At 34.2% G+C, this 12,339-nt stretch overlaps 3 protein-coding genes across 7 annotated transcripts in view; 1 reads left to right on the top strand and 2 right to left on the bottom strand.

Annotated features, from left to right (window-relative positions):
- Window positions 1-180, bottom strand: part of LOC117218939 (uncharacterized) — a 66,206-nt gene extending 66,026 nt beyond the window's left edge. For both annotated transcript variants that reach the window (XM_076520333.1, XM_076520336.1), the window contains exon 1: window positions 59-180. The gene's annotated coding sequence lies outside the window, so the exon portion shown is untranslated. The remainder of the gene's footprint in view (window positions 1-58) is intronic.
- A 552-nt stretch (window positions 181-732) lies between these two features.
- Tango1 (transport and golgi organization 1) lies at window positions 733-8,960 on the top strand. Of its 4 annotated transcripts, none has more exons than XM_033467690.2 (18): window positions 733-958; window positions 1,058-1,191; window positions 1,464-4,086; window positions 4,173-4,238; window positions 4,327-4,403; window positions 4,476-4,610; window positions 4,680-4,796; window positions 4,872-4,949; window positions 5,032-5,256; window positions 5,353-5,373; window positions 5,458-5,625; window positions 5,730-5,949; window positions 6,013-6,151; window positions 6,232-6,321; window positions 6,405-6,501; window positions 6,581-6,704; window positions 7,764-7,833; window positions 8,346-8,960. In XM_033467690.2, the coding sequence occupies exons 1-17, from the start codon at window positions 835-837 to the stop codon at window positions 7,826-7,828; spliced, it is 4,503 nt and encodes a 1,500-aa protein (XP_033323581.2). In that variant the 5' UTR covers window positions 733-834; the 3' UTR covers window positions 7,829-7,833; window positions 8,346-8,960. The 4 variants fall into 4 exon arrangements, with proteins under 4 accessions (XP_033323581.2, XP_033323579.2, XP_033323578.2 ...); XM_033467688.2 differs by lacking the exon at window positions 5,353-5,373 and adding an exon at window positions 7,079-7,627 and having other exon boundaries at window positions 735-958; XM_033467687.2 differs by lacking the exon at window positions 7,764-7,833 and adding an exon at window positions 7,079-7,627 and having other exon boundaries at window positions 735-958.
- Window positions 8,961-9,214: 254 nt separating this feature from the next.
- On the bottom strand, window positions 9,215-11,375 carry Syx5 (syntaxin 5). Its single transcript, XM_033467686.2, has 5 exons — window positions 10,843-11,375; window positions 10,242-10,498; window positions 9,966-10,157; window positions 9,760-9,881; window positions 9,215-9,659 (listed from the first exon to the last, which is right to left on the bottom strand). The coding sequence occupies exons 1-5, from the start codon at window positions 11,210-11,212 to the stop codon at window positions 9,500-9,502; spliced, it is 1,101 nt and encodes a 366-aa protein (XP_033323577.1). The 5' UTR covers window positions 11,213-11,375; the 3' UTR covers window positions 9,215-9,499.
- Between the last annotated feature and the right edge of the window lie 964 nt (window positions 11,376-12,339).

Below are 12,339 nucleotides of genomic sequence, written 5' to 3'. Positions count from 1 at the left end.
AAACAGCCGCATTACCAAGAAGCTATTCAATTACAACAGATAATGTAACAATACTTACATCAAACTTTACCGCACCTTACGATTGATTACGACGATTTATAGGGATAGTTCGATATTCGTCAATTTGGTATACGTATCTGGACAGTATAAACATAAAGATTGGAATTATAAACTTACAAATTTAACTTATAGCCACCTACTGACAAACTAATGTAGTTACATACATACTAGGATAATTATGCGTATATCCCACAGAGGGCAGTTTATGCTAATACACATTTTATTAGCCAGAGATCCTCTGATAAGAATCGTGCAATAACGTTCGCGATTCTGATTGGTGCTGTCGTATTTAAACGCAAAGAATAACATGTACATACATACGTACATACGTGCATGCATTCATACTAGCGCGGCACGGCTGTGTTGCCGTTTTATTTGGTCGTGTTACTGCACGTGCATGTGAATATGGACCACACACATGTGTGTCGTAGATTTCGCTAGAAAATGGCAATTCAACCACTTAACTTTACCCTTACTACGTGACCCGTGCTAGTGGCCCGTGCGCTTCTAATGAAAGTATCAACTTGACGCAACGACAACGTTGCGTGCATGTTGGCCTCTCAATTTGGAAACTTGTACATCGAAGTCTCCGAGTGTAGTTTCGCTTCTGGTATATAGTACTCCGTGCTCAAATTGACCCTCTACTTTACTCCACTCTCTTGTTGTTTAATTACTTCGTGACTAAAATGTGCGTCCGAGTCCGAACTGTCCGAAGTTGTGTCATGATGATATGTTAGTGTTAGTAGTGATGTGGAACTTTGCAATAGTGAAAATATGATGAAAATAAATCGAATTTTTGATGTAGTATTTCTACTGCTAGCAATAATATTGAGTGTAATACCACAGTGTTGGTCTACTTTATCAGACAAACGATTATGTTATGACCCTGACTGTTCGGGTAATTGAAGCCATACTTTAACTTCAATATGTATTTAATTTACACCGCATTCCTTTTGTAAATCCACTTACGTTATTTAATAATATGTGTTTCATGTAGAACCTATATCTGTGGCTAGAACAACAATTCAGTATCTGGCACCCGATGAAGGGTTCCTGTCATTCGGTTCCAATGTAGAAGTCACAGTTTACAGTAAAGAAGCAGGCAGTAGAAAAGATTTGTGGGGAATAGAGGTACATTTAACTTTTTATTAACTTTTATTTTCATATTGTAAATCATATGTTTCCAATATATGTATTTACGTTTAACCCTTTCCAGTTGAAATCTTGGATATTCCAGGCAATAATATGTTTACTTTTGTATAATAATGTAAGATTATAAAAATATAGAGCATGATATTTTATATACATTTTAGATTTAAATACCCTGAAATAATCTGACTGCAAAGGGTTAATTCTTATATGCACAAGTAAATATAAGTACAATCAGCTAATTTCAATTGCAGCATGGTGGTAAAAGAGGATATGCACCAAAAATCTTTTTGAAAGAATACAAAGTCCATCACAAAAATTTGAAACATGAAGTACCTATTGAATCAACACTTCTTAGTTATAGCAAATCTAATAAGAAACATCAATCTGAAAAGATTAGTGACAAGCTGAAACCAATTACAGAGAATGTTCAAGCGTCAAGTGTTCCAACAACTATAGATGTAAAATCTACAAAAGAACTGCCAAATAATGTAAAATCCCTATATGAAGTTATCGATGGTACAACAATCCATGTAAATCCTACTAAATCTTCTACAGAACAAGCTTTTGCGACAAAAGTTTTACAACCAGCAGTAGTGCCAAACAAAGAAGATACAGTTGTTAATGTAAAAGTAGATGCCAATAGTGAGAAAGTAACAACAAATATTTTTGCAAAAGATGACAAGTTATCGCAAGAAATTTTAAATGGCAAAGAGAAAAATGATGGACAAAATATGTCCCAGAATGATAATACCGATGTTGACAAAACTCCTGAGAAAGTACCAGATTTATTTCAGATTATTGGAATAAAACTTCCATCGATGGATATAGGTGCTAATTTGATAAATAATTTGTTTAATGCAGCAGACGAGGAAGAAGAGGCAGCAGAGAAAATAAAGAAGGTAACAGCTATCGAGGCAGAACATGTAAAGCCATCGAAAGAACAAGTTATTCCTTCGACACAAGATGTTGAATCATCAAAAGAACAAACTATTCCAGCGGTACAAGATGTAAAGCCATCGAAGGAACAATCTGTTCCTGAAGGACACGGTGTCAAAATACCAGAAGAACGATCCATTCCTGAGGTACACGATGTAAAGATAGCAGAAGAACGATCTGTTTCAGAGTTACAAGATATAAAGTTGCCAAAAGACCAATCTCTTCCCAAGATACAGGATGTAAAGGCACCAAAAGAACAATCTGTTCCTGAGGTACAGGATGTAAAGATATCAAAAGAACAAGCTGTTCCTGAGATACAGAATGCAAAGGCACTAAAAGAACAAGTTGTTCCCGAGGCACAGGATTTAAAGACACCGAAAGAACAAGTTGTTCCTGAGACACAGGATGTAAAGATACCAAAAGAACAATCTGTTCCTGAGACACAGGATGTAAAGATATCAAAAAAACAAGCTGTTCCTGAGGTACAGAATGCAAAGGCACTAAAAGAACAAGTTATTCCTGAGACACAGGATTTAAAGACACCGAAAGAACAAGTTGTTCCTGAGGTACAAGATGTAAAGATACCAAAAGAACAATCTGTTCCTGAGACACAGGATTTAAAGATACCAAAACAACTTGTTCCTGTGGTACAAGATGCGAAGGTAGCAAAAGAGGAAACTGTTCCAGAGTTACAGGATGTAAAGATATCGAAAGAACAAGCTGTTCCTGAGATACAGAATGCAAAGGCACTAAAAGAACAAGTTATTCCTGAGACACAGGATTTAAAGACACCAAAAGAACAAGTTGTTCCTGAGGTACAAGATGTAAAGATACCAAAAGAACAATCTGTTCCTGAGACACAGGATTTAAAGATACCAAAACAACTTGTTCCTGTGGTACAAGATGCGAAGGTAACAAAAGAGGAAACTGTTCCAGAGTTACAGGATGTAAAGATATCGAAAGAACAAGCTGTTCCTGAGATACAGAATGTAAAGGCACTAAAAGAACAAATTGTTCCCGAGGCACAGGATATAAAGACACCAAAAGAACAAGTTGTTCCTGTGGTACGAGACGCGAAGGTAACAAAAGAGGAAACTGTTCCAGAGTTACAGGATGTAAAGATACCAAAAGAACAATCTGTTCAGGACAGACAAAATGTAAAGTTAGAAGAAGAACAGTCTGCTGGTAAACTTCAAGATAAGAATATGTTGAACACTACTGTTGGAGATACTACAGTTACAATATCAAATGAAATTGGTCCTACTGACTCGGTGTATACAATTTCAGCAAATGGTTCTGAAACAGATACAAAAGTTGCTCTGAATGTTACTGAACTTTCTAATAAAGAAAATATCCATTCTATGGAGAGTACTCAGTTAGACACTGAAGAAACTAAATTAGTCGAAAACAGTAACATTCCCGAAACGCGATCAACAATCCTTAATATTAAACATACTGTACCGTTACCAACAGGAATGGACATTAACAGTTCAACAGAATTACCCTCTTCTAACATTGATGAAGATGGGGGCAAACAGAGTTTCAATGTGAGTTTCGATAGTATTTCTCAGGCGTCACCTTCAAAATATTTATCCGAAAATGCTACAGAGACAATAATTACTTCTGGTAATGAAGAGAACAGTGAGGAACCGCTGGAGAATATAAAAGCAATTGTAGAATTTGGAAATTTCAGTTATAATAATGAAGCCACAAATGCAACTGAATCAGGAGATACAGAAAACCTTGCGAAGATTGATACAAACGAACAAGTTAAAAATTTGGACGACAGTTCGGATTCTGCTGAATTTAATCTACATCCGTCGGGATTTATGTATACTACTAAAGAAGGTAGTATAGTTTCAGAAAATGTGGCAAGCATTAATGAATTTCGTAATAGAAATTTATTGAATGCCGATACAGGGGAGCACAGTGAAATTGGTAAATGTTTAAATGCTTGGTACAGGTTTTAAACAAACTTATAACATAATATTAATTAAATTAAATTTTATGTTTATATTAAATAGAAAGCACGAAAATTGAACAAACTGCAGAAGAAATAACATCGGATGATGATGAACATCAAACAGAAGGTATATTGTACTCTTAAATTTAGTATTAGCGTTACACATTGTACATTAAAAAATAATTATTACTAATTTTTATGAAATATTTTATCAGATTCTTCCGAGGTCTGTACAGCTGATAATGTCGAGTGTTCCATCCAAGTTGAATCTCAAGATAGTTTTATTACCGATGTAAGCACTTAATATAGCTTTTCTAAGTTCACGTGTATAAACTATAATACTTTATTTCATTAATCATTTCAGGATGAAACTTCGGACAGTATGGAAAATTTAATAGAGAGCATAAGTTTAGTAAGCAATTATTGGATGACATTCGTGTATCTAATTGTCACCGCTACTGCAACACTCATATTTTCTTTAGGATATTATTATATTGAGGTAGTATATGCATATTATATAAGAATTAATTAGAATATGAATGAATTTTAATAAATCACATTTTTATAGAATATGAGAAGAGATGGACAGTTAATAGCTAAAATCAATAAACTTGAGAAGGATTTACTTGTTTCAACAAAAGAGAGTTCGATGTTGAAAGATAATTTAAAAGTAACCAAAGATAAGGTAATAAGATATATTTTGATTGTATAATAATTTTGTATTTATAAATTTTTGCTAGTTAAAAAATATACATTTTAGTTGAATTGTATCGAAGATGAATCATTCGGTTCCAATGAAATGGTTCTTTCTTTAAAAGCTGACTTAGAAGCATCCCAGGTAAAATAGTTAAATTTATACAAAATATGTACTCGCATCTCGAAAAGTACGTAATGTAGAACACTTTAATGACTTTTTGTAGATTGTGAAAGCAGAATTGGAAGATCAAGTTTCTATGTTGGAGAAAGATTTAGAAAGTGCTACCGAAGCGGGACTAGAATTAGAGCGAATGCTGCGCGAAGTTCTTTCCTCGGATAATGAAGTTAATCCGTTAGCCCAATCAGTAGAAGACCTTCAAACACGATTAAATGCTCAACAAGCCGCGAATGAATCTTTAACAAGTGCTCTTAACTTAAAAACCCAAGAGGTAAGTGCTATAATCTATATAAATTGCAGTGTCTACGATTGTTCTAAACATAAGGCATGCTGAAATTTATTTTATGGAATGCAAATTTATTCGCAGCTTGAGTTCGATAAAGTTGAGGTTTGTGTTCATATGAATTTGATAAGATTGATTTAAAATTCTTAATTTCTGTATGGATGTAGCGTAACATAAACTATTTTGCAGAATGAATCTTTATCGACAGAATTAGCGTTCTATAAAAAGAAACACGAAGAACTTGAAGTCGAACTTGTTCGAGTAACAGAAAGCTTCAAGTCCGAAGTGGACAGTAAGAATAATATACACCAAACATTGACTGATAAGGTTCAGGAATTAGAGATACAAATGAAGGACGTAGGTGTATAATAATATAGTAATTAGTAACATATAAAAGCATTAATTTGTTATTTGAATGAAAAATATACAGTATATAACTTTTTTTTTATCTTTGTTCATAGATTTCTAACGAAAAAGTAGCCTTACAAAAAGAATTGAAATGTAAAGAAGTGGAAACTAAGGATCTTATGGATGTTATTAATCGATTAAATTCTAATTTGGATTTGGATAAGTTATATAATGTAACTCACATTAAAGCAGAAGCGAAAGCTTTACTCGAAGAAAGAAACGAATTAAAAATACGATTGACCGAAGTCGAGGGTGCTCACAATTTATTGGAAGGTATTTTTCATGCACATTCGCATGGCACAAGAGTTATTAGCTATATTACCTTTTGAATTTCAGAACATGTGAAAGTTATCAAAGAGGAAGTGTCTACATTAAGTGAACAATGCAAGACAGCAGAAAAGGAGAAAAAAGATGCAGAAACTCGTCTCGAAGTTTTATCAAATTTCTTTAAAGAGAAAGAAGCCCAAAGACAAAAGTACCATAAAATTATTTTAATTATTAAATTATGTTAAGTCAATTATACGTCGTCCGAATTAACATACTATGGTATCATAGGGAGGAATCTATTTGGTTACAACAACAAGGTGAAGTTGTATCCACTGTAGAACGAATCCAAACAATGCAATCTGAAATACAAAACTATAAGTGAGTATTGACGAATGAATCATCTTGCTGCAGCTATTTTATTAATATGATATGTAACGTATGTTTATGTGCCTGATTGTTAGGCAACAAATTGAAATGTTGAAACGGGAAATATTAGATCAAGAAAGAGAATACGAAAATCAAATTTCTATAATTGAAAAAAATGCTCACGAGCAATGGGTAAAAATTTAGTATATTATCTTATATTTGATTGTAATCTAATATTTATGTATAAACGTTTAATCAATTCCGTTTAAAGATAAAGGCGCGCCAAGTTGAACGTCGCCTGGAAGAGTCCAAAGTCGAAGCAGGACAATTACGTAACCGGCTTACACTCATAGAAAAGAATATTAACGATGTAGACCCGGAAGTAAAATTACACCGTAAGTCTTTGTACTATAAGATAACTGTGCCCTATTGTCGTTATTCGTTATTTCAATAGCACAGGTTCTTTAAGCAGCAACTACTACTACTACTACTACTACTACTAAAATGGTATATTAATCTTCTTGGTTACATAGTATTACATATTATTCTTTCACCGGCTGAATTTGTGCTATTCTGTAATAATTTCATAAAATTTAGTACTAATAGCATGCACAGATATGGATGTACTATCTATTTATACACACTAATTAACATATCTACAACGAGGATGACCAAAAATATTCAGATCCATCTACGGTTAATGCAACCCCTAAATCGGTAAAACAGCCTTATATGAAAATTATACTTTCTTACACTGATTTTCAAACAGGCATGGAAGCAAACGGGGAGACGGCAACGTCGCCTCCATTATTCATAGGAGCAGAGTCGTCAAGTTCTCCTATAATGTTTTCTGGTTCCTCGAATGTTCCTCCTCCGCCACCGCCTTCGTACTTGCACTCACTATTTCCTCCGTATTTACCACCTCCGTTACCGAACGCATCGAACGTACCACCCTATGAAATTAGTCAACGACCACCACCATTGGGTGGCCGATTATCTTCACCTCCACCTATGCCTTTACATCCTCCGAATTCCAGCAGGTACGATAACGCAGGTTCTCCGCCGCCAATGTCCCCGCATTTACTTCCGTCTTTCCCTAATCTCAGAATACCACCGCCTTCATTTGGTAATGATCATTTTCCTGGTCCTCCACCGCCTCAGTTCGTTAACGATCATTATCCTGGTCCGCCACCTCCCCTTGGTTCGATTATGCCAGCACCCCTTGGAACGACGCATTCATGGGGGGAAGAACCACTGACGCCTCTACGCAATTCCGGTTACCACCTATCTCAACGAGAACGTGTACAAAATCACAAAGGTTTGTGTACAACATGACCAAGCGACAACGAGCAACTGACACATCCATTAATAGTTGATTTCATCGCCACTTGAAATAATTTTGCATTCTTTTTTCTCTTGATTATTTTCTTCCTTCTTTTTGTTGTGCATGCAAGGACGCAAGCGATTCTCTAAAGTGAGACAATTTTGGAGTACTTTGGAAGGAAATAATTGCAAATGAATATGGTACATTAGATAGAACAATCTGAAAGTGACTTTGTTTATTTTTATATGTAATACATATATAAAATATCGTAATCGAGTCTTATGTAAAAATACATATCGAAATGATCTTATTATGTTGTACATATTTCTTGATGTATTTAAAGGTATCGATGAAAAAGAATTGACGGAAAAAATACTATAGTAGCGAATAAATATTCTCTGATTATGAAAGTCTTTCTATAATACTAGTAATTCTATTAACTATTAGTAAGCTAGCGGTACAGAAATTTGTAAAATCGATAATGTTTATTTAATTTCGCAGTTATCATTGTTTCAATATATTTTTATTAAAGTTGATTTCGATATTTTTCAGCAATACGTATCGAATAACATTGTCGTATATTTCATTTTTGAATTTTTTGTACCGTAAAAACTCATAAAATACATTTTTTTATATTTCTCCTCTGATATTAAAGACTACAGATAATAAACAAAATATACTGGAAGATTTTAGTAATATATTCTGTTCACAGGTTCCTTACATTCTTCAGGAGAATCATTGGACAAATCACATGATAGTAGCAAAGCTTAACTCCTTTATTTTGTTACCAACCGTCGTGTTACGCTAAATTTGATACTGTAGGGATCGATACTCAATATCTGAATTTTTCGAGTGATCAACAGTGATGCAGGATATGTTAATATTGGCAGAGAGACTAGCATTTATTATTTTGCGACATAAACACTTACGTGTTTTAATATATCATTTGTAAAATGTGATATATGCATATTTATTCGATACAAATGTGTCTTATATCAAATTTCATCACTGTTGTATAAAAAAAGGAAGGAGGAGCAACTAATTGTACATATACATTTGATTAATGTTTAAGAATATATTGAGACATAGAGCAGATTGTAAAAATGTTTCTTTATATAGATACGTATAATTCTTTATCCAAGTCTGAAACTTATGTACTTTCATGATTTATCAGTTTTGTTATTATCCATTTTACACTTTACTTAAGTGTAAAACTTACATGTTGTGCTGGTTATCAAGCAGGAAATAAATTGTAATACGAATTTGGATTAAATGCAATTATTATATAAGATTTTAAAAAATTTAAATAAATTGTAATTTATTACAATTTGATTTTTTTTATAACCCAAAATCTCATATATACGTACACGAGCAGGAGTTACGTTGTATATGTTAATAGGATGTTTGGTACAAATGTAACTAGCATAAAAATGATCAACCCCGCTAAAAAATTCGACCTTTTGCATTATTTTACTTTTCATAATTCCACTAACTTCCAAAATTATCAATTGTATATACTTTTAGACCAAACACTCTGTATATATTATATGTATACAATAGTATAGAAAATTTACCACACAATGAAAATTATACATTTATTACCTAGTTTCCTTTTTACATTTTACAGGCAACAATGTAGTTTGCAGTCTACATTGATGTATATTTATAATAATTAATACTTACAATATTCACAAGTCAACAGATAGGTGAAGGAATGCAATAAATGTATTATTATTCTATTACTAATGAATCATAATTTTATAAAAATGTATCTTACTTTTCAATCATCTTGTATCACAAGAAATGGATATGGATGGTCAACTACAAAATTGCGTGAAGAAATTGCATAATAACATAACAATTATTTTATGCCAAAAACACTACAAAAAATATAAAGAAAAATATAAGAATCGCAAATATTTTTATCATTAACCACCTGTTGTTTGTTACGGATTGGAAATATTTCAATATTTCTGCATGCGCTGCTTCCACATTTAATCCAGTATGTTCAATATTGGTATCTATCCTGAAATTGAACGAATTTTCACGAATCGCATTAAATTTAAACGATCTTGCTATGCTTATCGTAAATATAGTTGCATTTACGGAAAAAATATTATTTTTACCTTTCTACCATTTCTTCCTGCTCTTTAACCATGTGCGCTAATTGTTGAAAAATTCCACCAAGTTCAACAATGGTGGATTCGATGCTTTGCATTGTTTCTGCTCTCGATTGAACGTATGCATCCTAACAAAGAGAACCCGTTTTAATATTATCATAGTATATCTAATATGTATCTACTATATATATATATTTTGTTAAACGTATTACAGTATCGTCTTGAATTGCTTGTTGCAAAGATAACTGTCCCATCGCTGGCTCTAAATCTATAGCTACAGACGAGGAAGAATCTTGTTCTTGAAATAGCAGCGATCCTTGCTTTCCAGAAACGCTCGGAGGTGGCATAGTAGATACGGAACCTTGAGTAAATTGTTGCCTTCTACTTTGCTCTTCTCTCATATTCTGTATGCAAGAATAATTTTCATGAATTCATAGTTTCTGTTTCGCGTAATTCATAATATTTTGTATTCATTTCTTTCAACGTACCTCCGAACGCACTTCCAGTACGCTCTTAAAATGATTCGACATATTTGCCAATTTTGATTGCAAGGCCATAACAATAGAAGAAGAATGCGAAGCCATATGGTTGCTTTGACGCGAGCCATACACGTCTCGCTGTTTCTTCCCGTATTCCTGTAGCTTTCCTATCTGGGAATTTAAACTTTTCAGGTCTGTCTTTATAATATTTGTTAATTCCTCAATTTCTATTTGTCTGTCGTTAAATATTGACTTCCTCTTGGCCACTAGAACAGTTGATATAAGAAATACATATCGTTTCAAATTGTTTAAAGTAATAATATTCGCTGACTGTTATTATGTAGCTTCTTTCTCTATATTTTGAATAATAATACGATTAATAGAAATTTTGACAGTCAATATTTTATAAATCGTTAATAGTCAGAAAATATTAAAGCAATAGCGAAGAACAGTGAGACACAAATCTGTAGGTAGAAGTAATTAAGAATGAATTCCACGAAGTTGTTCCTGTGTTAAGACATTTCTTTCCTATAGTCTTCTTCTTCTAATAGCGTACAATATGTTACAAGTTTGAGAAAGAGTAATATTAGGTGTTTGCTAGAAATCTTACATAGAGCAAGCTTTTCTAATTTCGTGTAAGTGCTTGCTATATTCTTTCCAATGCTCTTAGCTATCATCATGAAATTCGAGTAGCTCTGCAATTGTCGTGCTCGACGAGGATTTTGCATGACCGCCGTTCGAGCGGTGGTCCTGCTCTGCATCGTTCGGATAGCGTTAACGAATTCATTGGTCCTGTCGCGCGACGTCATCGTCGCTGGTACAGTGTTCAGTTTTGATTTCTCGTTCTCTATTAAATCACAACCTTCACTTTCATTGTTTTTTCTTGGACTTATGGTACCGTCCTGCCAGCGATTATTTGAGGTTGTAATCACGAAATCATGGTTTACTTCTAAGCCAACGTGTCGTCTACGTGCTGGCATTGCATTCTCAGCTTTTATACGTATTTACGGTTTTACTATTACAAAAGCACAACTCGCCTTCTCCTCTACTTGTCAAACTTTCTATCGAAGCAATCAACAAATTGAAAGGGACACGTCCGCATGACAGCTCAAACACCTATATACATATATCTACGTGTGTATCTATTTCGCAGTGATTTTCACTCGTTTAACCTCGACAACTTCAACGAAGAAGGTTTACATCCGATAAACTGAAATGTTACTAGGATTGCAATTTTGTTGCGTCACCACACCCACACGGACTATAGCAATCTTAGATTATACAAAGTGTCCTAAAATTATTTTACTTGCCGAGGGCATTCGAAGTAATTTTTTTCGTTAGCGCAAATGTAATCCACGGTTTTATTTACGATTTATCGACGGAAAACATTGACCAATGAGAGGCGAGCTCGGCTGGCGTAAGGAGTCCATACCCGCCTCTCGTTGGTCAACGTTTCTCGTTAATAATTCGTAAATAAAGCCGCGGAAAAGGCCATTCCATACCATTTCGCCATCTTGGCGCGGTGCCCTAGGGCTGCTACCTTTTTCTCGATTGGGAAACTATGGTTGAAATTCGAATTCGACAATATGGTGTAAGGGCGGATGCGGGCGACTGTGGCGCCTCTTGCGGAGGAAAGGTAAAGCTCGGTTGGAACTCGGTACAGCGCCAATTGGGGCAGTGGCAAAACGCCCAAACTGTTAGCCAAATTATCGACAGTCGATTTTGACTAACAGTTTGAGCGTTTTGCCACTGGCCCAATTGGCGCTGTACGGACCCCGAACTAAGCTTCGTTCATTCTCCGCAAGAGGCGTGACCGGTCTATTCCGATACCTCGTATGTGTCTGCATAAAAAATGAAATCAAGGGCACAGAAATATTCGGGAGAATCTGCTGCATCGATATCGCGCAAGAAACTTATATATAATTAGTTAACAAAATAAGTTACCAAACTTCAAAGTGCAATTAATTACGTTTAGTAACTTGGTCATTTGTTTTTATATACGATATCGGCACGGTAGATTCTCCCGATAAATTCTGTAACCTTGGTTTATAGTTTTTTCATGCCCGAATATTTTTCAAAAATTAATATTTTTTCCAAAATTTAGTTT

The sequence above is a fragment of the Megalopta genalis genome, chromosome 3 (genome assembly GCF_051020955.1).
Source record: "Megalopta genalis isolate 19385.01 chromosome 3, iyMegGena1_principal, whole genome shotgun sequence".
In the NCBI taxonomy this organism is placed as follows: domain Eukaryota; kingdom Metazoa; phylum Arthropoda; class Insecta; order Hymenoptera; family Halictidae; genus Megalopta; species Megalopta genalis.
The sequence above is the reverse complement of the archived record's forward strand: the minus strand, read 5'-3'. Positions and strand labels throughout refer to the sequence as shown.